Below are 27,589 nucleotides of genomic sequence, written 5' to 3'. Positions count from 1 at the left end.
ATCCTCAGTTCCCCAACTTGTTTGTCGGTTGTCAGTGGTCACTGTTTCACATTACAAAGATAAGACAGTTACCATTTCTGCTAATAAAAAAGATTCCCTTTGTAAGTGTAGAAATAAATAGATCAGACTCCTCTGATGCTCTCAAAATATCATCTCACTCCAGGTCCTACTCTCTTGACTTTAAGTGAGAACGTCCACTGATGTAGTGCTGTCGATTAAAGCTCTCCCCTACCAGCAAAGACAGATGAAGATGAGACAAGAGCATCTAAGAACCCACTGAATACAAGTTACTCGTCCCCCTGGCAGAAGTGGCTGATGGGTATCACATTTGGAAGAGGTTGTATTAGGTGCACACAACTCTCGGATCCCCTGGTGACCATGGGAGAAGACATGCAGTTGTGCTGTGACACATTCCTCAGGGTCTACAAACGGAGGTCTTGCAGTGAAGCTCAGAAACAGACCCGTGGCGCAGGAAGGGAACCTGAATCCTCATGTGCACAAGAACAGGCAGCTAGATTTGTATATGTAGAGAGCTGCCATATTATTTTTATATGTGGAACAAGTTGGATTAGTGCATTCAAAGGCTTGGTTTTCTTTTGTCCCCTACTTAAGACTCCCATTGTGTAGACTTTTGAGCCCAGGAAGAGGGCTGAGGTGACTTACTGGGGCACAGACCCAGGCTGCTTCCACCACTTTAATTAGCAGAAGGCTGCAGAAGCAGAACTGCCCCGCGTTCCCGGGGCCATATTCTGTGCCAGGGAAGGTACCTGTGGGGTAACCAAGATGGGTCTACACAATCCTTGACTCTAAGGGCCTTCTAGATTGAGAACACAGTAATCATGGGATACTGGTCACCTGGCTAACCCTCCTACTCTAGAAACAAGGAGAAGGGGGTCGTGGGAGGGTGTGACCTAAAACCAGTGCCCATTCTTCCCCTCTCAGATCAAAGCCCACTGCCACACAAAACTCCACTGGGCAGTGCCTTTACACTTAACAAAAGCTGCATTAGGGATTTTTAATCTCTACAAAAGACAACTCTCAGGACTCAATGAATCAGAAATGTATATATTACACAACTTCCAACATATGGAAACAATCTGATTTCCCTGAAATAGTTAAAACCCAGAAAACAACTCAGGCCCATGTACAGTTGTTCTTTTAATTCTTAAGAAATCAGAAAAGTAAAAACTCAGTTGGAAAGCTTGCCCTCCAGTGGGGAAACAATGAACTCACTTCGAAGTTTCAGAAAGCCAATTACTGCTCTGAACCTCATGCAAACCTGCTAACTGGGAAATAAGCATAAGTCAGGGAGTGGATCTGAATGCCTGCTATGGGCTTAGCCTGGGTCCTGCTCTCAGGAAACCAACTCTCTTACTGAGACAAGACTTTAAACACATACAAGGCCAGACCAATGGGTAAGACAGTACAGGACTACTGAGCGTGACGACAGAGAGGAAGGAACGCGATGCAAAGTTGGAAGCAGCAGGTGTGGATCCTGCTCTGCTACGGAAAATCCGTGTGGCCTTGGGAAAAGCTTCCACCCCTCTTAGCTTAGTGTCATGTAAAACGAGGGTAGTCGATGCCTCTCCCACTGGGCAACTAGGAGGGTCAAGTGAGATTAGTGACAGTACTCCGAGTACTTAGTGACTGCAAGCATTCGTCATCAGGATTTCTTGGTGCCGGGCTCTGTGATTCCCACTCAAGACAGACCAGGCTGGAGACATCAGGGCATTTATAATGAAGCTAAATAAATAAAATGTCCAGAGAGAAGAGCTGAGTGGATGGCTCTGGATGGACAAATTGCAAAAAGATGCAACACAACGAATTACATGTTCCCCAGGATATTTAGTGACAAAAACTGTCTACTTCTAAAATTATTAAAACACCAAAAAGAAGCCAAGCTGCTGAGGCACCAGAATACATCGGTAGGTGGTTATTTTTTTTAAATAAACGTATAAAAATGAAGTTTTCACTCCCTCAAAGAAAAAACATTTTGCAAAAATACTTTGATAGTGGGAAGCAATAATAAACACAAATAGGCAACTGTGTACAAAATAATTTATTATAGCATATATAGGTTGACATTATTTTATAGTTAGTTTTTTCTCTCAACAATTATGAATCTAAGTATCAGCTTAGAGTGATGGAAAACTATTTTAATTATGTCTCTAAATAAAATCTCCCCTTTTGAATTTATAGTTGCCTTAAAAGAAAGTACTGGTATTACCAACATATTTACACGGTTCTGAAAGAAACACATTAAATGGTTCTATTACTGTTTTCTGTACAAGAAAAAACAAAAAGTCATCCTCCCAAAAATATATTGCTCAATAATACTATGTTTTAAGAGTTAAACTAGTTGATAGTTTAAATTCTCATTTTGCTGATATAAAGACATATTTAATAGTCAACACATGGCTGTAAGAGTATGCATGTTTCATTATAATTTGTAATCTGCCCCATTATGTTTCCCAGTGGCACACCACTCACCTATAAACTACTTGGTAACACGCAAAGCAATTTAGTGAAGAAAGCATAATTCTCATCTGTGGGCCTTTAAGACTGATCGAGAGATATGCAACAAATTTATCAGTGAATTTCCATGATTAAGTGGCAAACAAATCCCTGTACACTGAATCATCAACATAAAACTGGAGTATCCTTATTCAGCAGAAAATATCATTTTCATGAATATTGAAAAGGAAATGATAAATCACACACACACAAAAATTAAGCTAGACAAAAGGTCAAACTGAAGTAAGTTCTAAATAAATATCTGCCAAAAGGAGTTCCTTATTGTTTTTAACATATCGTTATTAACACTTTAAAATTGATGTACTTTAACTAAAAAGCAAGTAAACAGTAACAAAACAAATCAATAAGGGATCAAAACACAGATTTAGAAATGAAACCAGGAGCTAAGGAAAATAATATAGTGGAGCTGTAGTCAGGTTAATTAAGAAATTATCATAGTTATGAAGTGACAGCACCCATCACAATGCTGATAATGCAGAAGTTTAAGAAAACTATGCAAGGATAAACAGGTAATTTTAACAGACATTTATGTAAACTGGCTGAATCAGATGAAGAGTAAAATAAGCTTACAGAACTCCTTTCAAAATTCTATCCAATTACAGCTGACCCATGAACAAAAGCAAGAGTTACCCCAGTGCAGTCAAAAATCCGCCTAGAACTTACCGTTGGCCCTCTGCATATGCGGTCACTCCCTATCTGGGGTTCCACATTCATGGATTCAACCAACTGCAGATCACGCCATACTGTCATATTTACTACTCAAAAAAATCCACATGTAAGTGGACCCCCTGCGATCCAAACCCATGCTGTTCAAGGATCAACTGTGTTTCATTTCATATCTATATTAAAATACAAGTTAGAAAGGAAACCCTGATCTGGATTCAGCTTTGCGTCTTACAGGCATCAACTTTCTAAGGGATTTCAAGTTTCATTTGCCAAGACATCATAGTTAGCTGTTTGGCTGCGCGCTGTGTTCTGACCGTTGACTTCGTTCACCCCAGGCAGGAAAGCAGAAGTAAAAGGAAGCAGGTTATGACAGGCCACCCTGTATTCTTCATACTGGGAATGACAGTTCCCAAAGCTGCCATCAAGCAGTGCCTCAGAAACCTTTATTAAAGTCTATTTAAACAGGGGAAAATAAAAATTATTTTTTTAAAAAAAGAAATTTGATTACTTTAATCAAAAGATGCAATTTAATTAAGCTAGAGAAAATTTAACAAGGCCTCATTTTAAACTAACTTCTTGCTATCTATAGTAAGTAATCCCCTCAAAAAAGGAACACTTGAAAAATCAGCTCTGAAGGGGTGGGTCTAGCTCAGTGGTAGAGCACGGTCCTAGCACACACGAGGTCCTGTGTTCAATCCCTAGTACCTCCATTAAAAATAAGCATATAAAGACAAACCCAATTACCTCCCTCTGCAAAATAAAATAATAATAAATTAAAAAAAAATTTTTTTAATCAACAGTGCAAAGCCTTAAAAAAAGTAGTAAAATTCTAATATTTGAAAAGGTGAATCTCTGAAAACTGTGACCACTAAAATGGAAGTGTCCTTGATTAATAACAACAATTCCCATTTACTGAGTGCTTACTGTGTGCCAAGCACCACAGTTCACTACTTCAGTTGATCCTTAAACCAACTCTGAGATGGACAGTATTTTCATTCTTATCTTATAAGTGAGGAAAAGGAAGCTAAGAGAGGTACCTTGCCTAATGTGACACAGTTCCTAATGGGTGCAGCTGAGATTCAAATCCAGACATAACTGTGAAGGCTCCCTCAAGAATTATGTTGTAAAGACATGTTGCATTAAGTCACTCAGTATCCATAATCTGCAGAAATCAGTCTGTGAAAAATCTTACCTTTACATTTTTATCTTTTATCGTTTCATCCAGTCTAGTGGCAATAGCAATTGCTTTCTCTTGCCTTGACTTGTCCAGAAAATACATCATTTTAGCACCTGAAATACCAAGACATTTCAAAATGATTCGCACTGCCCAGTGACTGCAGGTGCCCAGTCAGCGGGGGCTGGGGCTGCACCTACCCGCTCTCGGGAGCCAGCGGTGCCGTCTCTTCCCAGCTCCCTAGCCTGGGACATCCCACTGACAGCTTTGGGTCGCACTAGGAGTATTCACACTATGGCAGAATACTACACATCAGGGCTTTTTCTGTCACAAAGAGATGGTTTTTAAACATCTACCAGGAGACCAGATTTAACAGCCTCATCCCTAAGAAATGATGTAACAATAAATGTAAATATGGGTTACCTTGTGGCATCAATCAGTATTTCAACTAAAATTATTTTTAAAAGATGATACCCTAAAATAAAACATCTAAGGAACAAATTATTGCCAAAGAGCAGTGTGCGAGATGGACAACAGGAAAATGTCTGCATATTCACAAAGAAAGTATGTCATTTTTAAAGTTGCTTTTAAATAATTTCTGCTGTCAACTACGTGGTCCATATTCTACGCTCATTTTTAATTGGGCTTTTGTTTATTTACATTTTTATTGTGAATTTATAACAGTAATATGTATACTATTAGCTTTTAATCAGTTACATATCTGTGAATATTTTTCCTACTTGGCCTTGTGACTGTCTTTATGGTGTGGTTTTCTTTTAATGTGGCAAAAATTATCTTCTCCTTAGAATTTCACATAATGTTTAGAAAGACATTTCTCATTATTATAATATAGAAATGTCTTCTTCTATTATCCTGTGTGCTTGAAGAGAAATTCTTATCTAGCCCTTAGTACTGAGAAGTGTTGTTGATTTTTCAGAGGTATTAACTTTTTTCCATAAATGATAGAACCAAGAAGTTTCCCTTTACGACAAGAAAGCTTAGGTTCAAATATTTAAATATGTGGCTTAAAGTAGGAGCATGGTGAATTATATTATGTACTTCATTTTGTCCCGAATTTTTTCCACAATCTTTTTCAAGTTTGCATTTAGTTTGTATCTTTTTATTCTATAAATTGGTATAAACCACCTAAAATCCTTCCTGTAACAAAGCAGGATATATAAGTCCTCAAAACGCAAAATAAGTAAAGTAATAAAAACACAGGAAAATATAAGTTACTCATAACCACGACACCCAAAGGCAACCTTTAAAGCTTTAGGATACACTTCTTTCCAACCTTTATGCCATGTATATATTTACATAGTTGAGAAGGTATTGTATGTTAGTCCTGTTATTTCAAACTTCTGAATAAACAGCACTTTATATGACTACCTGGTATTCCCATCCTATGAACCTGCTACTGTTTCCCATATCATTGGACATGAATTAAATTTGCTTCATTCTCTTCCCCATCCTTATACACAGCATTTCAGTTAACATCCTTGTCCTTAAAATCCTTTCTTTGCTTTAGATTAAATCTTTAAAATTATTTACACAGGTATGTATGACTGCAGCAAAAGGCACAGGTAATGTGATGGTCTTAGTAAGAATGACAAACTGCTTTCCTAAATGGCCGGACCAATTCACACCTACAGCAGCAAAATACAAGAGGGCTTTTACACCACATCTTTCCCATCTCCTTCAATCTCCTTCAAAAAAAAAAAACAAAAAAAACCAAAAAACAAATTTCCTAATTTGAAAGGTCAACATGGTTTTGCGTTCATTTTTTTCTCTCTCATAATTAGTGAGGCTGATCATCTTTCCAAACTTTTTTTTCCTTTAATATCACATTCTAACTTTTTTCCATAAACGTTTTAACCCAGGAGCTAAATACCAACCTGAAAGTAGATGCTGAAGAGAGGTAGCATTATGCTTGAGAAAATCCTCATTAAAACTTTCCAGGTCCCTGTTGACAAATATTTTCTGCATTTCTTGAGATAGAACTTTACTCACAATGTCTGGAAGATTACTGTGGTTAGACACTATAAAAACAGAACATTTGGAATTAAAAAATTTTTGTCCGCTGAAACAAAATCATTTGATATATAGTCATTTATTATTAAGCCTGATATATTTTACACGTCAAAAATGTTATTGCTCCTTTGGAATATAAAAACACTCTAGCTTAAAATTCACTGATTTCTCAAGGGGGTGGGGGGAGGAAGGGACAGACTGGGATTTCAAAATTTGTAGATACTGACAGGCATATGCAGAATAGATAAACAAGATTATACTGTATAGCACAGGGAAATATATACAAGATCTCGTGATAGCTCACAGCGAAAAAATGTGACAATGAATATATGTATGTTCATGTAGAACTGAAAAATTGAGCTCTACGCTGGAATTTTGACACATTGTAAAATGACTATAACTCAATAAAAAATGTTTAAAAAAAAGTGTTCAAACAAGCAAACAAAAAAATTCACTAATTTAACGTATCTTTGCCAGCATGTTCATTTTATAGACACATCTTTATAAATACTATAAATATTATATCTATTTTTGCTTTACACTGTTGCAAATCTCTTTAATGTCCAGCTTAAAAGGAAGACAGTTGAACTGTTATATTTACTTTTACATAAATAATTCCTTTCTTATACTTACCAGATTTAGAAAACTTAATTAAACATTCATGTAACCATGGGTTATTACTGTTGATGGCAAAAGCTCGTTTGACAGACTGCAGCATTAACAGAAACTTTCCTATGTCAGAAAAAAATATAACAGTAACAGGATCAATATTTATGCATGTTCTTTTCACTTTATTTTAGACTCACTTAAAATCCAGGAACAAAATGTTACCTTTCCTAAAACACTCATAAGCAAAACTGAAAGCTGACTTTGGTTACCAAAAACAACTTTTATTTTCTAAAGGAATGCTTGAAAAATTATGAGGAATTGCTTCAGGCAAACAATCTGTATGATTTCAAATTATTCATTTGATCATACTAATGTAATTTATTACTCAGTAAAGGTTTGAGCAGCAAAGAAAAAAGGGATTAATAGCTTTTGTGGAAGGCTGGAATGATACTCTAAGAAACAAAAACAGATTTAACTCACAAAGATTAAACTGAATATGGTCACCAATAAAACCAAGGATTAAAATCTGAATTCAAATTATTTATTACCTTTTCTAAAATATATTTCAAATGCTAATAGATGGGTGTCAATGTTATCAGCAACAAGGTTCTTAAGAGGTATAAGAAACTTGATAGCTTCTTCTAACGGATTTTCTGTCTATTTTGAAACAGAAAGAAAAATTATTATACTTATAAATCAGTTATACACATCAAATTTCCCCCAAATTTTATATTAATGCATACAATTAATGCATACAAAATTAATGCATACAATAATTTAGACAATGTAACTAAATAAGCAATAAAACATTTTAAAACTATCAACTATAAACAAAGTAGTCAATGATTTTCAAAATGGAAATAGCTCTATTTTCTGATTATAAAATCAAGATAATTTTATAAAAACCAAGAAAATGCGGGAGATTACTCCACAGACTTAAGGCAATGGTACACCAAGTACCATTATACTTACAAGTATCATTATCCCACCAAGCCCCTTAAACTACGAACATTTAAGGTACGGAAACAAATATAACCGCATTACATAACTGAAAAAAGGTAATGACAAATTTAAATTACTTATACCAGATTCAAGTGAATAAACCAGAAAGCTGAATATCTCTCTAAATCTGGTTCCTAAATAACTATTAACACTGTGAGAAATCATGGAGATATCTCTTTGTAGCTAAAACATTATCTAGCGAGATACATAAAATGTTTCCATATTTAATACACAATTATATTGCTGCTCTAACAAATTACTAAAGATTTACTGTATTTACTATAAGTTTGTTTTCTATGTCTGTGAGACTCCTTCTGTTTTGTTAATAAGTTCATCTGTATCATTTTTTTAGATTCTACGTATCAGTGATATCTTATATTTGTCTTTCTGTCTGATTTAACTTAGTATGACAATCTCCAGGTCCATCCATGTTGCTGCAAATGTCATTATTTCATTCTTTTTTATGGCTGAGTAGTATTCCATTGTGTGTGTATATGTATATATACACATTGTGCGTGCGTGTGTGTGTGTACCACATCTTCTTTATCCAGTCATCCATCAATGGACATTACAGTTGTTTCCGTGTCTGGGCTATTGTAAATTGTGCTGCAATGAAGCAGGCCCAAGAGTTGGATTGTAGGATCATGTGGTAACTCTATTTTTTGTTTTTTAAGGAACCTTCATACTGTCCTCCATAGTGGCTGCACCAATTTACATTCCCACCAACAGTGTAGGAGGGTTCCTCTTCCTCCACACCCTCTCCAGCATTTATTATTAGCAGACTTTTTAATGATGGCCACTCTGGCTGGTGTGAAGTGATACCTTGTAGTTTTGATTTGCATTTCGCTAATAATTAGTGATATTGAGCATCTTTTCATGTGCCTATTGGCCATCTGGATGTCTTCTTTGAAGAAATGTCTATTTAGGCCCTCTACCCATTTTTTGATTGTATTTTTATACTTTTTTAATATTAAATTGTATGAGCTGTTTGTATATTTTGGAAATTAACCTCTTGCTGGTAGCATAATTTGCAAATATTTTCTCCCATTCTGTAGGTTGCTTTTTTGTTTTATGATTTCCTTTGCTGTGCAAAAGCTTTTTAAATTAGGTCCCATTTATTTATATTAGGTCCCATTTGTTTATTTTTATTACCATTGCTCTAGGATCCAAAAAAATATTGTTGCAATTTATGTTAAAGAGTGTTCTATGTTTTCATCTAGGAGATTTATAGTATCTGATCTTACGTTTAGGTCTTTAATTTTGAGTTTCTTTTTGTATATTGTGTTAGAGAATGTTCTAATTTCATTCTTTTATATGTAGCTGTCCAGTTTTCCTAACACCACTTATTGAAGAGACTGTCTTTTCTCCACTGTATATTCTTGCCTCCTTTGTTGTAGATTAATTGACCGTAAGTGTGTGGGTTTATTTCTAGGTTTTCCATTCTGTTCCATTGATCTAGATGTCTGTTTTTGTGCCAGTGTCATGCCGTTCTGATTATCATAGCTTTGTAGTATAGTCTGAAGTCAGGGCATGTGATTCCTCCACCTCTGCTTTTCTTCCTCAAGATTGTTTTGGTTATTCGGGGTATTCTGTGTTTCCATACAAAGTAAAAAAAAAAATTTTTCTAGTTCTGAGAAAAATGTCATTGGTAATTTGATAGGGATTGCACTGTATCTGTGGAATGCCTTGGGAAGTATGGTCATTCTAAAAATGACCAAATAAGTAACAAGCCTTTTCTCCATCTACTGAGATGATCATATGGTTTTTATTCTTCAGTTTGTTAATGTGATGTATCACACTGGTTGACTTGCAGACATCAAAAAAATCCACGCATCCCTGGAATAAATCCCACTCATGATGTATGATCCTATCCTTTTAATATTTTGTTGGAGTTGGTTTGTTGATAGTTTGTTGACGATTTTTGCATCTATATTCACCAGTGACGCTGGCCTATAATTTTCTTTGTGATATCTTTGTCCGGTTTTGGTTATCAGGGTGATGCCGGCCTCACAGAATGAATTTGGAAGTGTTCCCTCCTCAGCAATGTTTTGGAATGGTTTCAGAAGGATAGGTGTTAACTCTTCTCTAAATGTTTGGTAGAATTCACCTGTGAAGTCATCTGGTCTTGGACTTTTTTGTCTGTTGGAAGTTTAAAAATTACTGACTCAAGTTCAATACTGGTAACTAGTCTGTTCTTATTTTCTACTTCTTGGTTCAATCTTGGGAGATTGTACCTTTCTAAGAATTTGTCCATTAATTCTAGGTTGTCCATTTTATTAGCATATAGCTGTTCATAGAAGTCTCTTATGATCCTTTGTATTTCTGTGGTGCCGACTGTAACTTCTCCTTTTTCATTTCTGATTTCATTGATTTGGGCCCTCTCTCTTTTTTCCTTGAGTCTGGCTAAACATTTATCAATTTTGTTTATCTTTTAAAAGAACCAGCTAGTTTCACTGATTTTTTTTTTTTTGTCTCTATTTCATTTATTTCTGCTCTGATCTTTATGGTTTCTTTCTTTCTACTAACTTTGGATTTTGTTTGTTCTCCTTTTTCTAATTTCTTTAGATGTAAGGTTGTTTATCTGAGATTTCTGTTTCCTGAGGTAAGCTTGTATCGCTATAAACCTCCTCTTAGAACTGCTTTTGCTGCATCCTATGGGTTCTGGATTACTGTGTTTTCATTTTCATTTGTCTCCAGGCATTTCTTGATTTCCTCAGTGATCCACTGGGTGTTCAGTAGCATATTGTTTAGCCTCCACATGTTTTTCCAGTTTTCTTCTTGAAGTTGATTTCTAGCCTCTTAAGTTGTGGTCAGGAAAAATGTTTGATATGATTTCAGTTTTTTAAAATATACCAAGGCTTGCTTTGTGGCCCAGCACATGGTCTCTCCTGGAGAATTCCATGTGCACTTGAAAAGAATGTGTATTCTGCTGTTTTCAGGTGCAATGCTCTGTAAATATCAATTACGTCCATCTGGTCTAAAATGGCATTTAAGGCCTGTGTTTCCTTATTGACTTTCTGTATGAATGATAAAATTTACTACATTAAACAACAAAGACTTTTTGCCTTGCAGTTCTGTAGTTTAAAAGTCCAACATGGGTTTCACTGGGCTTAAAATCAAGGTGTCAATAAGACTCAGCTTCTCAAGACTGTCCACATCCTCTGGCCTGTGGCTCCTTCCCTCCCTCTCCAAAGCCAGCAAGAAAGGACTAAGTCTTTCTCATACCACTCAGACTTCCCATGTTTAAGGCCCCTTGTGATTAATTACATTGGGCTCACCTGGATAATCCAGGCTACTCTATTTTAAAGCCAGCTAAGTACAACCAGAAATTCCATCTGCTGCCTTAATTCTTTTTGCCGTGTAACATAACATATTCACAGGTTCCAGGGACTAGGATGTGGACACATCTGGAGGACCATTAGTTTGCTTACCATAACTACAATTCTATCTATAATCTGCATTAGCCAAAATTTACATATCATCACTCAAAAATAATAACCATCATAAGGACCTTGGCTAATACTACAAATACTATAAAATGGCTTCTGATTTATAGATTTAAATATATCATGTTTATGGTCAAAACAAATAAAGCTAGTCATCTCACCCTTTCTAATTTCTCTGGTATAAGTTCTTCTTTGAGACCACTGGTTTCTTCTTCCTCTTCTTCCCTTTTTTTCTTTTGATTTTTTTGTTGACGTTCCCTTTCCGCATGCTTTCTCTCTTCTTCAAGTTTAGCCTTTTTTTGAGCTCTTCTCTGCTTGCTAAGCATTTTCTTCAATTCTTTGGCTGACAGGTTTTCTATAAATATCCAAATGAATGAAAATTCTGAGTCAGTGTTTCCATTTTCCTCATACTCTTATTCATATATACCATTAGTCTAGTTTTTGAGGGGCAACTATATGAAAGTTCTTAGTGTATTCCTAAGGACTAGCTCAGCCCTGGCACACAAACGGCAAATGCTGCATCAACTGAAGTTAACCAGTTCTGACCCAGCTCTGCCTCCTCCACGATACGTGGGTTTAGGTAAACCTCTTTCATCTCTCCCAGTCTCAAGCCTCAAACTATAAAAAGTGGAGCTGATGACACCAGCAATCCTCTTGGAACACATCAAGGATAAGTGAGACAATGCGCTTAAACACATCATCTGATCATAAACCTGCTTCCATGTGACTATTTCACAAATATTCTTAGATATTAACATTTTAGTGAATAAAAGGGTGAACACAGATAGTCATATTGGCATTATTATTTTCAGTCAAATAGATGTGAGAAGCTGTATGAATATATATTTTTCCCTAAGGAGCTCAAACCTATTTTCAATGACAATTAGAAAATAAAAAGCCCAGCCCACAGACATTTCTATTTTTCCTGAATTGGTCCTACCAAAGATAAAAACTAGACAAATCATTCCATTAGGGTAATCTGGAAGCATCAGTTACAGGACATCCTGTCAACTTTTTTTTAAGTCTTAGCCCAACTTTTTTTTTTTTTTTGGTATATTAGTTATCTTAATGCTGTCTTCACATCCACTTGACATATATTTTTCTATCTGTTGTTACGTTAATGACATTCTGAAATTTTGTGTTCTTTTCAAATCTCTTTAAACAAGTTCCCTTTTAGTTACCTGAATTTATTTCTTGTTGCTTGCTTTCATTGGTTAGGGGATTATCATACAATTTCAAGTATATTTCAATTGCTGATCTAGCAGCCTTGAAATAGAAGGCATGTCTCCTGAGTATGTCTTCTAATCTCAAAAGGTCAACGTAGGCACGAAGGGTCATCTTTCTCATGCAGTAAGTATGGAAGTCAAATTGATCATCAGTTATCTCAAAAAAATGCTTAAAAACAAAACCACAAAATTATCTTTTACACTGATGTCGATGTCTGCTTTTAAAAGAAAATAATAAAAAGTGTTTAATATATAAAGGACAGCAAGTTGTTCTTTGCTTTCAACTTAAGTTTCTCTTCCTACAATCCATGCCCATTCCCTATAGATCGTGTTTTGTGATGATGATGCTCAATTTCTGTGTAATGAGTCAGATGATCAGGTTATTTGCTAAACCTAGAAAAACAACATACTGATATTATAGTTTCATGAAATCCTGCTCAGTACTTCCCCAAAATCAGCAAGGCAGAGTTAAACAGAGCTCTGAATGGCGACTACATACATATAGGTTCACAGTGAATGTTTACAAATCAGACTGCTCTACTTGGCCATGAGCTTTTCGAGGGCAGCCTGTCATCTCCATCCCCACTGCCTGGCACAGGGCCTAGCACAGCAGACATTCATTAAGCACAGTATTTGCCAACTCAGGGGAGAAGCTGCTTATCAGACATGTGACCGCTTAATTTCCTAGAGCCTCAATTATCTATCTATGTTAGGAATAAAGAAATATACACAGCCAATTTCATAAGGTTGTTAAAGAATCAAAAAAGTATTTTAAAGTTCACCCTAAACAGTAAACTGCTGTAACAAATGCAGAGCATTACTGTTTTCTCTCACTCACTTCACTCTCTTTAATCTATCTCCATTCTATTTTAGCAAAGGTTCTTAATCTGGAGTCTACGTATAAACAAGAATAGCATTTTCCTAAGGAGAGAGCTCGAGGCTTTCATCCAATCCTCTGAGGGTCCACTGCACCAAAAGGGCTAAGAACTAATCCCTTACATGGGAAGCTGACTAATTCCCAGACGAAACAACTTATACTTTTATCTTCTCCCCTACATGCATCTCTACCTCTGTCTCCTTCCCTTTCCCCTATTTTAGCTCCTCCAAAAATATACAGGAAAGTGAATGATTCATTACACAAATACAGACCAAACTCTTCCACTACTTCATTTTCCCTCTGTCCTGGAGGCCTAGCAACTACGTGTGCAGAGGACACATTACTAATTATTCACATCACTTGATAATTTTAGTCGTCGTGGTAATCAGAAGTACACTATACATGGAATTACATTAAATACCTGAGACTTTAAGGGAAGAATACTAAGATAAACAGGATAAAAGATAAACAAGTTTATACTGTATAGCACAGGGAACTATATTCAGTATCTTGTAGTAACTTACAGTGAAAAAGAATATAAAAACAAATATATGTATGTTCATGTATGACTGAAGCATTGTGCTGTACACCAGAAATTGACACAACATTGTAAACTGACTATACTTCAGTAAAAATATATATAAAAATTTTTTTAAAAAAGGATAAAAGTACAGTGACAGGAAAGAAATGGAAAAAAATGAACATTTCAGTTTTTATATTAGTAGTAGTTTATATTTAATATTTCAAGAATCATGCTTTAATGATGTTATATTTGAAAGTTGTCAATAAGACAAATCAAATAATAACATAAACTTTGTTTCGATCAAGGGATTACATAGCTGTACATAGTTAACGTAAATGAAGTTATATCTAGCAACATAGTATCTTAAAATTCAATACAGCTGACTGACGAATAATGGCAGTGCCCAAAATCATGGAACACGTATGGAGATGAAAACTTCTAAGAACTTACAGGACTTTTTCTAGGCTGAGATACATTTATGTGTAAAAAGGCAGACACAAGTTGAAAGAGGTACTCCTAGCAGCATTAGTAGACACAGATTTAAGTCAAGGCTCGGAGGGAGCCATATGGAACCACAAACATTTAAGCCGCCTCTTTGTCAGTAACAGCCCACAGGTTGCCTCTCTCCAGTTAATGTCTTCCATAAAGAGGATAACCAGCTTATCCCAGTTTGTCTGAGGCTTTCTCAGTTTTTCCATGGAAAGCCCTCTCTCTCAGAAACCTAGTCAGGAATGGCAGATCCCTACTCAAAAACAACTAAATAATCTTAGGGTGATTTTCCTCTTTAACTTTTATTTTGGAATAATTATATACAAAGGAACTCGCAAAGAGTAGTACAGAGATGTCCTTCTACACTCTTCCCTCTGTTGCCCCCAAAAGGTTACATCTTACATACAGATAGTAACAATAGCAAAACCAAATCTGACAGTGGTATGATGTGTGTGCACAGTTCCGTGTGATTGCATCACATGTAGATTTGCATAACGACTACCACAATCAAGATACAGAACTATTACATTACCACAGAGGTCTCCCTAGTACTACCTTGGGGTGTTTTAAGTCTCCAAATTTATAAAACGTAAAAATACACTAGATAACATAAACAAGCAAATAGGTAAAGTTATTTTTCCCTGCACTTTATCCAAACATGAGCATGAGGAGGTCACTTAGCTCCTGGAAGAAAACAGGTACCCAAATGTTCACATATAGCTCATGCCCTTAACTCACTTTTCCCCTCAGTATCAATGCTAATTCTCTCTTTTGGGGGTGGGGGACAGTTTAGGGGGAATGCTGGCAGGAATTGCTTAAACTGTCAAAATTAGGCTTGAATTAAAGTAAGACAAGTCAGCAAAGAATTAAGAAATGCCATTCACAGCTTAAGAGCGCGGTTTTCTTTAGGAATTCCCTACCAGGCCACCTCTTCTGACCCAGATTTCTCACATGTTACTCCTCAGAGATGCTGGGAGAAGACTAATGAGAGTTTATACACAGAAAGGCAACAAAAATCTCTGGACTTAAATAATAATAACTAGACAAATGAGGGCAATAAGCAACTCTATTTCCTTATAGGAAAATCTGTCATTATAAAGCACGTGTCAATTTGATAGAGATTAAGATACACACCACCAGAAGATAAAGTTATGAACTTCCTATGGGTTTGATCTATCACAAATTCTAGATCTTATCAAAAATTTTAGAAATATGTATTGTTGCTCTGTTTCAGATATAAACCAGCATATTAAAACAATGAGAAACTAACCACCTGAAAAAAAAGGGAAAAGAAAGAAAATCAATTCTTGAAAGATAAAATAATTAAAAATATTATTCTGGGGAGAGGGGTATAGCTCAGTGGCAGGGCACGTGCTTAGCATGCACGAGGTCCTGGGTTCAATCTCGAGTACCTCCATTTTAAAAAACAAATTATTCTGAACAAAAGTTTTATAGCTAATACTTTGAGGATGGTCATTTTGTTTTGTTTTTAATAAAACTCAAGTTGTAAACAAAAGACTGGGTTGGACTACATAACCTTTATATATAATCCTAAAATCCTGTAAGCGGGGCAAGATGAAGGCAGAAAAAGCACTACAATGGGCCGTTCCAGAATCCTAACACTTGAAATCCCACTGTGAGTGTAAGAGCTCACAGCAGTATGTCCTAAACTGAAACTGCTTCCAGCGAAAGAATCCTTGAATGAATTCTTAAAGGGAGAAGAAACACTCAGTCTTTCTTGGAACTTATTTCTCTATTCACTGATCTTCTATTTGGAAGGTCAACTGCAAAGTTTGAATTCTGAAAAGTGCTCATTCCTGTACTAAAATATTTAAAACCTAGGCACAAAAGTAACTCAAGCAGATATCTATTTTGTCTTTCAATTCTGTGATTTCCCTTAAATCCTTACAGCTAAATCACCAAGAATTTTCTTTTAGATTACATTAATTTTTCTTAGAAATTAATTTCAGAAGCATCAATCAGCAATTTGTACTACACTAACATTTTTGTATTAAACCACTAGGAGAGTTAAGTCTTATTTACTTTTAATTTGAATTATTCACTACAAAGACTAGCTTACAAGTGGAATATGAATAGGATCTTTTCTTGTTTATCTGCTTTTGGTTATATTTTCAAGTACCAACAGCAAACCCTGAAGACATTTTGTAAAGTTTTGAGCAATGATAATTATGTAACACGACCAGAGGGTGATGTGATCTTCTGTCATGTTTTAATCTCCAATAACCAATGATTCCTGTAAATTTTTTTTCCTTCAAAAATGCTTTCTACCAGTCAAAACATATTTCTTGAACTGGAAGTGCAGCTGACCTTGAACAATACTATATGGGTCTACCTACACATGAAGTTTTTCAATAGTAAATAAATACTTCAGAACTTCACCATCCATGGTTGCTTTAAGAATCGCACTACAAAGGCCTGACTAGAAGTCACAAGGGGATTTTCAACTGTGCAGAGGGTCAGTGCCTCTAAACCCCCACAACGTTAAAGGGTCAAGCCACAGGTGATCAAAATCGCTAAAAACTTGAGAAAGTGCAATCTAACTGAAATGTGGTAACTGAACAGCCAGTAATCATATTCTAACAATCCTCAAAAACTATTGAAAAGAATAAAGCCGAGGTATGAATGTTAGGAGGAAAGGGACTGGAAGGTGAAGAAGTTTATAATGATCCTAAGGTGCTCAGATTTGACTTCCACAGAAAATCTGATAAATTTCTAGTTATGGTCCTGCTGGAATTGCTGATCAGTAAGTGCCTAGCAGCCTCCTCATTCAGGGAGCAATGGACTGTTCCCTGAGAATGTCCTGGTTAGTAGAAATGTATCTTTCCTTAGTAACAAGCAGATGCTTTTAAACTGATCATCACCTAGGAGTGTCGAAATAAGTGTCTACCGTTTTGTCACAGAAGTAAGAGCCTGATTTAAACTTAGGATGCTTGGATACCGTCTGAATATTTCACATGTCATCCAAGGGCTTTATATTTTCCAAGAAGATGGGAAGGATATTCCCCAGCATCAAGTCCAGGCTTAAAAGGGAAAAAAAATAAAACAGAACAAAACAAAGCAAACACTAGGTTATTATTCCTAAAAGGGCTTGGGTATCACCCTAGTTCCAGTTCCCATCCAAAGCCACCCCCTAAAATTTAGCCTTCCTCTTGGGCAACCTCAGAAGTTTCATGTGGGAAAAAGGCCAAAGTGCCTGCCAGAGCGCAGACATCAGGCTCACCTGACTACGCCGCCTGTGGCTCTAGATTGCGTCAGCTTGGGGCAGTGGTGCCGAGCGACCCACAGCTGAGGGATGCTGAGGCCTGCCTCAGGGGTGCATTTGTGGCTCTCTTCCTCCTGTGGTCCATTTGGAAGGAGAGTGCTTCAGAGATGACAAAGAACAGGAAAACAAAAATTCACACAAAGGAAAAGAAAGGTCCCCTCACTAAGGCAAATCACACACACACCCCTAGCAAGTAATAAAATAAGCTGGCAAAGCAGCCCCAGGTTGCTGTACAAAGTGCTGAACGCGAGAACAGATACGCTGGGAAGACAAACTGGAGAGAGGCTGACTATGGAGCAGATCCTGACGTAAAGAGGAAAGAGGTGGCCATCAGCTTGTGCATCCTTCTAGGCTAGTGATGAAAATCAAATAATGGCCCGATTAGGGAATAGAAATTTTGAATATATGTTAATAGTAGCAATAATAACTTACTAATCTTGTCCTTCTTCCTTCAGAAAAAAATATGCAGACATGTCAAAATCGTAACCATTTGAGGATTAAAAGAAAGCAAGCATTTATTCACAACTTCTGAATCAAGAATTTTTTCACAATGAAGTTCCCAAAGTAGCTGGAAGAGGCAGATGATCCCATGTAGAAGTCTACCTGCTTTTTTCGTCACCTTACAGGAGAAAAATGAAGCCAAAATTCTATCAACTCACCCTTTCTACTTCATGGCATTTTTTCAAGGCATCCCCATATCTTCCCAAACGCTGGTAAGCTGAAATGCATTCTGTTTGAAACCACATACACTGCATTTCATTTAGATTTTCCATGGCAGACACTCCTTCCTGAAACAGAAGCAATCATAAATATAGGAAGCAAACAGTTAAAAGAGACCCTAAAAATCTCATTTTCTCTTTCTACAACTCTGTCTACAAGGATTATTATGACAATAAACAGAATTAAGAAATTATATAACAAATGTATCAATGTGTTTCCAAAAGGCTCCTACCAACTTAAAATTATGTCTTATTTATCCAGCTCTGTTGAGGTATTCAGCATCCTACATAGAAAAGATTCCAAATTACTAAAGCTAAGTTTTTAAACACCAAAGCTTTTATTTAATCTATTTAAGACAGTAATCCTATGAAGCACTGCCTATCTTTTGCTTATGAAGCAAAAGCAACTCAAATTTTCCTTGCACACTTAGGATCACTGTTACGTACAGCATCATTTCCAAATCTCTTAATAATAGTTCCAAGCCTGCTTTTCAGTTTCCCAAGTCTCTTCCCTCCACATTAGGTTATCAGTTGTCACTTTCTTTGTGCCCATGTGTCTGCTTCTAACAGTATGTCCTGTTCCATGCCAACTCTGCAGTGCGTTGACAAAACCAAATAATGGAATCTGTTATTTCGGGCTCACTGTGAATTCTGAGATGAGTATTAAGACATAAAGTAACTAGTTTCAGCACAGGGGCACTGGAGTTTTGTCACAATTTAGAAGAGTTATTTAAAATATATTTTATGCTTGCCTCCTCCCACAAAAATAAAGTGAAATAAAATATATTTTATGTGACCCCAGGAAAGATAACAAAGGCACATTTACATAAATAAATGAGCTCAGCCTTCAATTCCTATTCCACACCCACTTTGAGTCATCAGTTCAATTTTCAGAATTCTCATTAAAAGTACAAAAACTGGTTATCACTGGGTAAATGAAATTATGGCTGTATTTTATTTCTTCTTTATGGTTGCATATATTTGCCTTTTTTGATAACTATATACAATTATAAGAAATCTACATTATTTTTCATTTCAAAAACTCTACGAACTAGAAGTGTCCAATTTGCATCAGCAGCTCCACAAATATTCTAAACAGTGAAAATTCTGCATTTCTTTGATGATTAACAATGTTGAGCATCTTTTCACGTGCATGTTGGCCACCTGCATATCTTCTTTGGAAAATGACTATTCACGCTTTCTGCTCAATTTTAATCAGGTTGTTTGTTTTTTATGTAGAGTTTTATAAGCTCTTTATATGTTTTGGTTATTAACCCTTTATTGGTCATATCATTTCCAAATATTTTCTCCCATTCAGCAGGTTGTCCTTCCATCCTGTTGATGGTTTCCTTTGTGTGCAAAAGCTTTTAACTCTAATTAGGTACCATTTGTTTACTTCTGCTTCTATTTCCTTTGCTTTAGGACACAGATCCAAAAAAAAATATTGCTATGATTTATGCCTATGTTTTCCTCTGGGAGTTTTATGATTTCCAGTCTAACATTTAGGTATTTAATCTATTCTGAGTTTACTTTTCTGTATCATAGAGAATGTTCTAATTTCATTTTTTTATATGTAGCTGGCCAGTTTTCCCAGCACCACTTATTGGAGACTGTCTTTTCTCCTTTGCATATTCTTGCCTCCTTTGTTGCAGATTAGTTGACCATAAGTCTACAGGTTTATTTCTGGGCCTTCTAGCCTGTTCCATTGATCCAGATGTCTGGTTTTGTGCCAGTACCATACTGTTTTGATTCCTGTAGCTTTATAGTATAGCCTAAAGTTAGGGAGTGCGATTCCTCCGGCTTTGTTCTTCTTTCTCAAGATTGTTTTGGCTATTCGGGGTATTTTGTGTTTCCATACAAACTTCAAAAATTTCTGCTCTAGTTCTACGAGAAAATGCCCTTGGTATTTTGATAGGAATTGCACTGAGTCTGTACATTGCCTTGGGTAGTATGGCCATTCTAGCAATATTAAGTCTTCCAATCCATGAACACAGCATTATCTTTCCATCTGTTTGTGTAGTCTTCAATTTCTTTCATCAGTGTCTTACAGTTTTTGCAACATAGGTCTTTTGCCTCCTCAGGTAGCTTTACTCTTAGGTATTTTATTCTTTTTGATGCTGGGAAATGGGACTGCTTCCTTAGCTTCTCTTCCTGACAGTTCACTGTTAGTGTATAGAAATGCAACTGACTTTTGTGTATTAATTTTGTATGCAACTGCAACTTTACTGAATTCACTGTTGAATTCCATTAGTTTTCTTGTGGCATCTTTAGGATTTTCTATATATCGTGTCATGTTATCTGCAAATGGTGACAGTTTCACTTCTTCCTAAGTTGGATTTTTTTATTTCTTTTTCTTGTCTGACTGCTATGGCTAAGACTTCCAATACTATATTGAATAAAAGTGGTGGAAGTGGCCATCCCTGTCTTGTTTCTGATCTTAGAGAAAGTGCTTTCAGCATTTCACCATTGAGTATGAATGTTAGCTATGGGTTTGTCTTATGTGGCCTTTATTATGTTGAGGTAGTCTCCCTCTATGCTCACTTTCTGGAGAGTTTTATCATAAATGAATGTTGAATTTAATTTGTACAAAGGTATTTTGCTTCTGCGATTGCTTTTTAACCATCCCCCACCAGAAGCACACGCATACACACTCAACCACAGTAAGAAACCATACTCAGGATATGAGCTAAATGGAATTTTAAAAAATAGTAACAAAAATGAATCCTCGGGAACTTTAGCAGCAAACTTCCCAGCTCATCACAGAACTTAAGCTTAATTCTACTAACTTAGACAATTACATGCTATTTCCTACCCTTGTGAACTTGGAGCACATTTCCTCTGCTTCCTTTATCATATTTGCTCGAAGCATATATTTTGCACATTTGGAGTTGATGAATCTATCAGCTGTGTCCAAAGACTGTGCTTCATCCATCCACTTGGCAGCTTCTCTGAGATTACCTATATGCTTTAAGAGATGACAGTATTTTTAAAAAAATCAGTTTATGATTAAGAGAACATGGGTACAATATAATGAAAAAGTTCTAAAGACAAATTAGAAAGCTGTTATCATTTCTGTCAAATTTATCCAGAAATCTTTAGATAAATTACAATTCATGTTTACTAAAAGCTGGATGAAATGATTAATATTGATTATACAGCTAAACATAAGTCTCCTTAGAATTAATTGTAGTATTAGGAAGAGATTATCAGGGTACCTAAAAGTTATTTCTACAAAGAAAGAACTCCAAGGGTTCTTAAAATGGCCAGATTCTTCAACCATTCAAAAAACATAGGACGAAGATTTTACCTTGTAAATTTTTGCTTTCATATAGAATAATTCTATTAGAGTTGGAGTGCTAGCAATTGCAGCATTAATATAATCCAAAGCCAAAGAATACTGCCCAAGTTTATCAAAGTGCTGTGCCAGGAAATACTGAACCCAGAGCAGTGTTGTTGGGGGTTCTTTCTCCCCTTTCTCTGTAATCAAACAAATATAAAATTATTATAGGGAATAAGGCAAAGTAAAGCAAATCACATACTTTATTTTCCCCAATGCATAGTGAAATTAATAATTATCACAATAGTAAGCTGTAAAAGCCCAGCAAAAATGACCAATTTCAACAGAAAGAGGTAAGATTTCATGCCAGGAAGTTCAAAAAGTGGCAGCAAAGCAGAGAAACAAGAAACAAGGTTCTAATCCTTACTTCACTCCAAAGAATCAGTGTTCGGGAAAAGAAGTCAATCAGTCTAACTCCACGAATGCTCAGGCTGAGAGCATAAGGCAGCAGGTCCAGGAAAAGTCAAGGCAAACAGCCTGGAGAAAGGATGTCCCTAACTACCACTGCAAGATTTCCACAAAGGTAAGGACTGCTAGAGCTTACTCAGCATTGTCTAGGCCTTGACCCTAAACCAGGGAAACCCAAAGTTGAAGGGTATGAAGAGGATACACTCCTGACAAGGTGATCACATCCAATCAGCTAAGTTCTACCCAGTTCCCCATCCTGTACCCTCAAGCTACAGGAGCAGATAAAGAAACACCAAGCTCTCAAAATGGGTTTCAGAAGGGAAAACATACAGGTATAAAACGAGGTACAGAGAGTGGAAAGGAAACTACTACATAAAACACAGAAGGGCTCCTAGACTGGCCGACCAAATGAAATGACAACAATGCAACACACAAATTAGCATAAATTAAAACAGAAGTAACAAATAAAGGCAAAGAGCCAAGCATTTACCTTGCTCCTCTCGTATAAACTACATTTCAGGGGAACCAAATATTTGATGAGGGAAAGTTATTTGTAAGAAGAATTCTAGCTAATAAATGCGAAAGGAATGAGCTTTACAATGAAATAAGGGATCGAGGTAATGATCCTCAGTGGCTGCAAAGATCATTAGGTGAGAGGCCAGTGAGGAACTTTTTAATGGGCAGATCAGGCTGACAAACACCTGAACCCTGATCATTCTCAGTATCAGAAGAGGGACAATCAGAACATCTTCTGTCTTCAGATGTGATGTAAGACGTATAAAGCATCACATGCGAAGTATTCACGTGGAACCTGAATCTAATCAAGCCTAAATCTAAGTTTATAAGAAACATGGATAATAACAAAACATATCAGATGATCCCATGAGAAAGCAACCAGCCAAGTTCAAAATACAGGACTTTCCACAAGACATGTGACCTTTCAACAAACAAAATTTAAAAGAGGGAGGGGACGGTACTGCCCAAGATTAAGAGTATCAGAGACGTAACCATTAAAGGTAAAGTGTGGACCTTAGTTGGATCTAGATTCAAGTAAACCAATTATACAAAGACATTTTTGTAGATAATCAGGAAAATTTGCCTGTGGACTGGGTGTTAGATATTGTGGTATGGAGTTCCATTCTGTGTCAGACAGGACTGTGACCACATCTTCTATTTAAGTGTTTTAAAACAGTTAGAGATGCATACTAAGGTACTGACAGGGGAAACAGTATGTCTGCTTTAAAAATACTCCAGGAAAAGAAAAAGAGACAGAAGATACTTCAAACAATACTAGCAAAACATTGATAAAAGGAGCTGAGTGATGGGGACACAAGGGGTCATTATCTACTTCTGTGTCTGTTGTTTTATTATGAAATTCGCTTCAAACTAACAGAAACAAAAAGGCAATGACATGTAAAAGACACATAAAGAAATTAAAGTTACCCTCTGTGTGACTGAAACTAGAATATTCTAGAGTGCCTTCTAAATTAAGTGGCCTTGATGTACATATCCTCCTACAGACAAAGAACCAAACTACACAGGACTGAAAGTGATAAAAAGAGTAGAAAGAACAGAGTAGCAGGAATTCAGGAAAAGTACATTTCAACATAAACTAACTGCCTGATCTTGGTCAACCCACTGGACTGCTCAGGTTCTGTTTACTCAGGTCAAAACTGGGTTAACTCCCACCTCACGAGATTATGGAAATGTTTAATCACCTCCGACTCTAAGTGTTCTTCTCATTTTGTCCACTAATTCAAAAGTGATTTAGTGAACCGCTATCATGAAGCACATACGTAATAAACGTAAGATAGTTTTACTGTAAGTGATTAAAAATGGGGAAATGAGTAACCGAATTCCAACTAAGTCTAATTTAAACTTACCATAAGGGCTAAAAAAGTCACACGTTTTAAGAGAGGCTTCATAATTAGTAACAAGCTCCTGGATTATAGAAATCTGTTAAAGAAACATAATTGGAAAATTTAAAACTATTTTATGAAGATATTTTTATTTACTATGGATTAAATTAGATTTGGAAGCAATATACAGCTTATTTTAGAACTATGAGTTAACTACAAGTGAAGGTGCCTGCTTTCCTCCCCCTCCCTGTGTTGAGGGGAAATAAGGGAAAAAAAAAAACACAAAAAATGTACTGTTCTCTCTATTAATAGTAAAACAGGCTTATTAATTTCTCATCTCAATAAGTAGTTTCAGGTTCTGATGGATAAATTATCACTAATTACTATAACGCCCCCCCCTTTTTGGGTCAATAAACACACCTGTATCATTTATTATTAACAGTTTATCTGCTTTTTTGCTCCCCGCTGTTACAGGGTGAAGTCGCAAGCCATCACATATTCACATTTTCTAAAATGTCACTCATTACAAAAAAGTCAAGTGAAATAATCTCAATGATACAGTAAATTGGTGGAAGAAGAGGTTAAGTAAACTCCTAACTACCTTTGTTTTTATTGATTATTTGATAAACAGATGCGCATTCCAATGCTACGCTCAGACAGGACTGGAACAGTACACACTACACTGTGAACGTGCTATGTCCTTAAAGTGCAAAGGAAGAGTGACATGAATCAGGAGTGGCACAGGAAAAAAGCAGTTTATGTGTATGGCTTGTTTTAAATGCCTACTTATATCAACTGTTCAGAATGAGTTAGAAAATATAACCATCTCATTTGTGAACTTCAGAAAAGCAAAGGTCAACAGTGAAGGAAAACCATTAAAACTCGTAATAGTATTATGACCAGTACGGTATTATTTTAGTAACGGTAATTTTGAAAGTTTTCTAGTTTTAAAAAGTGGGATGCGACTAATATTACCAGACAAAAGGAACATACCAGAAAGGGAAACAACAACGAAACAGGCCAGTAACTGTCACAGCTGCTTTACGTACACTAACGGAATGATTGTAACCGGTGACCCTGCACGGCACTTACTACGTGCTAAGTACTGTTTTAAGTACTTCATTTGTATCAACCCAGCCTCAAAACTACCCTATGAAGTGTGTGCACTATTATTTTACAGGCAAAGGAAAATTTTAAAAAGCTGAAATTCTACAATGGTGGAGCCACAATTTAACGCAAGCAACACGGCTCCAGTTTAGCTTTTAACCACTCTGCTGTACTGGTCACTGGTATACGGGACACTGGCACACTTATCACTAAGGGCAGTTCTTCTGGGCTCCCAGGAGAACATTAAGACTGGAGACTAACACAGCAGGACAGGAACCTTTCCCCAATCAGTTTCACTGCACAAAACACCAAGCGGTGCACGTTGAATCAACCAGACTATGTATGAAAATATGCTAAGTACATCAAAATCGGGGAGGGGTAAGCTTTTAAAATAACACATACACACACACAAAATGGGGGGACAGTATGCAAGAGAGGAAAAAAAGTAAGAGGTGGCTTAGGAGAGACACGCTAATTACACCCTGATGTGACATTAAGTAATGCTTTTATAAATACAGATTTCCAGACTGAGTTCCCAAAGAATCTTAGAGTTCTTGAAATTTAAAGAAGTTCTGCTTTGTTTTGTTGGATTTGGGGGTGAGGACAAAGAGTGTGTTGCAGAGGAATAAACCAGCCAGCCGAGCAGCTTAGAAGTCCTAACGACCAACGTGTCTCAGAGCTCTGCGTGCATTATCATCTCTAACATCACATGCCATAAATTAACTGCATCATAAATAAACTGAGATCTCCTTTTTCAAGTTGTTAAACATTATAACAATCTAAAAATAAGCAAATATAAAATTAACAAAAGGGATTTATTCCATTTATGAATCATTATTAGCATGTCTATCAAAAAAGGCTGGAAAAGTACAATTTAAGTGAAATTTTAAATGACTCTGACTTGCTTATAGAAGGTGAGAATCTATACTTAAGACAACTGTAAGTTTTCCTACCCAAATTCACTTATATATTCCCTACTAAAATAAGGTTTTAGACATGGCTCACTATTTTGCAAAAATTTTACACATTTTTATTTTCAAAAAAACAATTACACTTCTTTTTTTCCCCTAGGCTTCTTTACAAACTAAATTCACTATAGTTCCACTGCCACTGAAGAGCAGACCACATGTCACAGAGTCCTAAACAGAGTTTGGGACATATGGCTGCAAAATAAATTCTTCAAACTTTCCACGTAGTACAAGTTGGTATGATGTAATCATATAAATCCAAATCAGAGCCCAACCCCACAAAGTCATAGTATAATGGCCATGAAGCCATTAATCAGCCCACTGACAATAGTCAAAAGACAAGAAAGACCAAATTAAAACACTTCTCAGACCTACATGCTATCTGATAAGATGGTGCATTATATGGCATAATTCTCTTAGAAAAGCCGTAAGGAAATAGGTGGGACTATACATTAACAGTGGGGGAGACATGCAAACATATGAAAAACAGAATATGGAAGAATTTACACACATTATGACTTCACTAAAACATACATGTACAGATATATAGTCAGTGAAAATAGGACCAAATGGATTAGGGCAGCAGAATATGGGTGCTCTCTTTTTAAACACAACAATAATGCTGTATTGTTTTAATAAGACTTTTAAAACAAAGACTGTTTCAAAAGAATGGTTGTTAAAATCTGAATAGCTCTGTAACTAGTAAGGAGATTGAATCAATAATCAAAAATCTACCATCAAAAGCCCTGGACCCAACGGCTTCACTAGTGAATTCTACAAAACACTTACAAAACTAGTACAAACTTTCCCCAAAATTGAAGAGAAGGGAACACTTCGAAACTCATTCTATGAGGCTAGCATTACTCTCATACCAAAGCCAGATTAAAAAAACCACAAGAAAACAAAATTACTGACCAATATCCTTGATGAATGTGGATGCAAAAATCCTCAACAAAATGCTAGCAAACAGATTTCAGTAGCATATTAAAAGTATTATATACCATGACCAAAAGGAATTTATTCCTGGAATGAAAGGATGATTTAACATAAAAATTGATCAAAATATAATACACCACATCAACCAAACAAAGGAAAAAAAACCCACATGGATCATCTCAATTGATGCAGAAAAAGTACATGACAAAATTCAATATCCTGTCACTATAAAATACTCAACAAACTATGAATAAGAGGAAACTATCTCAATATAATGAATGCCACATATAAAACACCCACAATGAACATCACACTCAATGGTGAAAGCTTGAAAGCATCTCCACTAAGATCAAGAACAAGGCAAGGACGTCTGTTTTCATCATGTCCATTCAAC

General features: G+C 36.2%; 1 protein-coding gene across 7 annotated transcripts in view; it reads right to left on the bottom strand.

Moving 5' to 3' along the window:
• Nucleotides 1-2,048: 2,048 nt before the first annotated feature.
• NAA16 (N-alpha-acetyltransferase 16, NatA auxiliary subunit) overlaps nucleotides 2,049-27,589 on the bottom strand; it is a 57,667-nt gene continuing 32,126 nt past the window's right edge. For all 7 annotated transcript variants that reach the window (XM_064493116.1, XM_010991186.3, XM_010991188.3 and 4 more), the window contains 11 exons: nucleotides 24,209-24,281; nucleotides 21,888-22,057; nucleotides 21,393-21,545; nucleotides 18,521-18,649; nucleotides 12,645-12,858; nucleotides 11,625-11,818; nucleotides 7,564-7,672; nucleotides 7,040-7,138; nucleotides 6,271-6,414; nucleotides 4,394-4,491; nucleotides 2,049-3,654 (listed from right to left, as the gene is read on the bottom strand). In XM_064493116.1, coding sequence (XP_064349186.1) covers nucleotides 3,457-3,654; nucleotides 4,394-4,491; nucleotides 6,271-6,414; nucleotides 7,040-7,138; nucleotides 7,564-7,672; nucleotides 11,625-11,818; nucleotides 12,645-12,858; nucleotides 18,521-18,649; nucleotides 21,393-21,545; nucleotides 21,888-22,057; nucleotides 24,209-24,281 — 1,581 coding nt within the window. In that variant the 3' untranslated portion in view covers nucleotides 2,049-3,456. The remainder of the gene's footprint in view (nucleotides 3,655-4,393; nucleotides 4,492-6,270; nucleotides 6,415-7,039; nucleotides 7,139-7,563; nucleotides 7,673-11,624; nucleotides 11,819-12,644; nucleotides 12,859-18,520; nucleotides 18,650-21,392; nucleotides 21,546-21,887; nucleotides 22,058-24,208; nucleotides 24,282-27,589) is intronic.

This window comes from Camelus dromedarius, chromosome 13 (genome assembly GCF_036321535.1).
Source record: "Camelus dromedarius isolate mCamDro1 chromosome 13, mCamDro1.pat, whole genome shotgun sequence".
Classification (NCBI taxonomy): domain Eukaryota; kingdom Metazoa; phylum Chordata; class Mammalia; order Artiodactyla; family Camelidae; genus Camelus; species Camelus dromedarius.
Note: the sequence above shows the minus strand (reverse complement) of the source record. Positions and strands in the feature narration are given on the sequence as shown.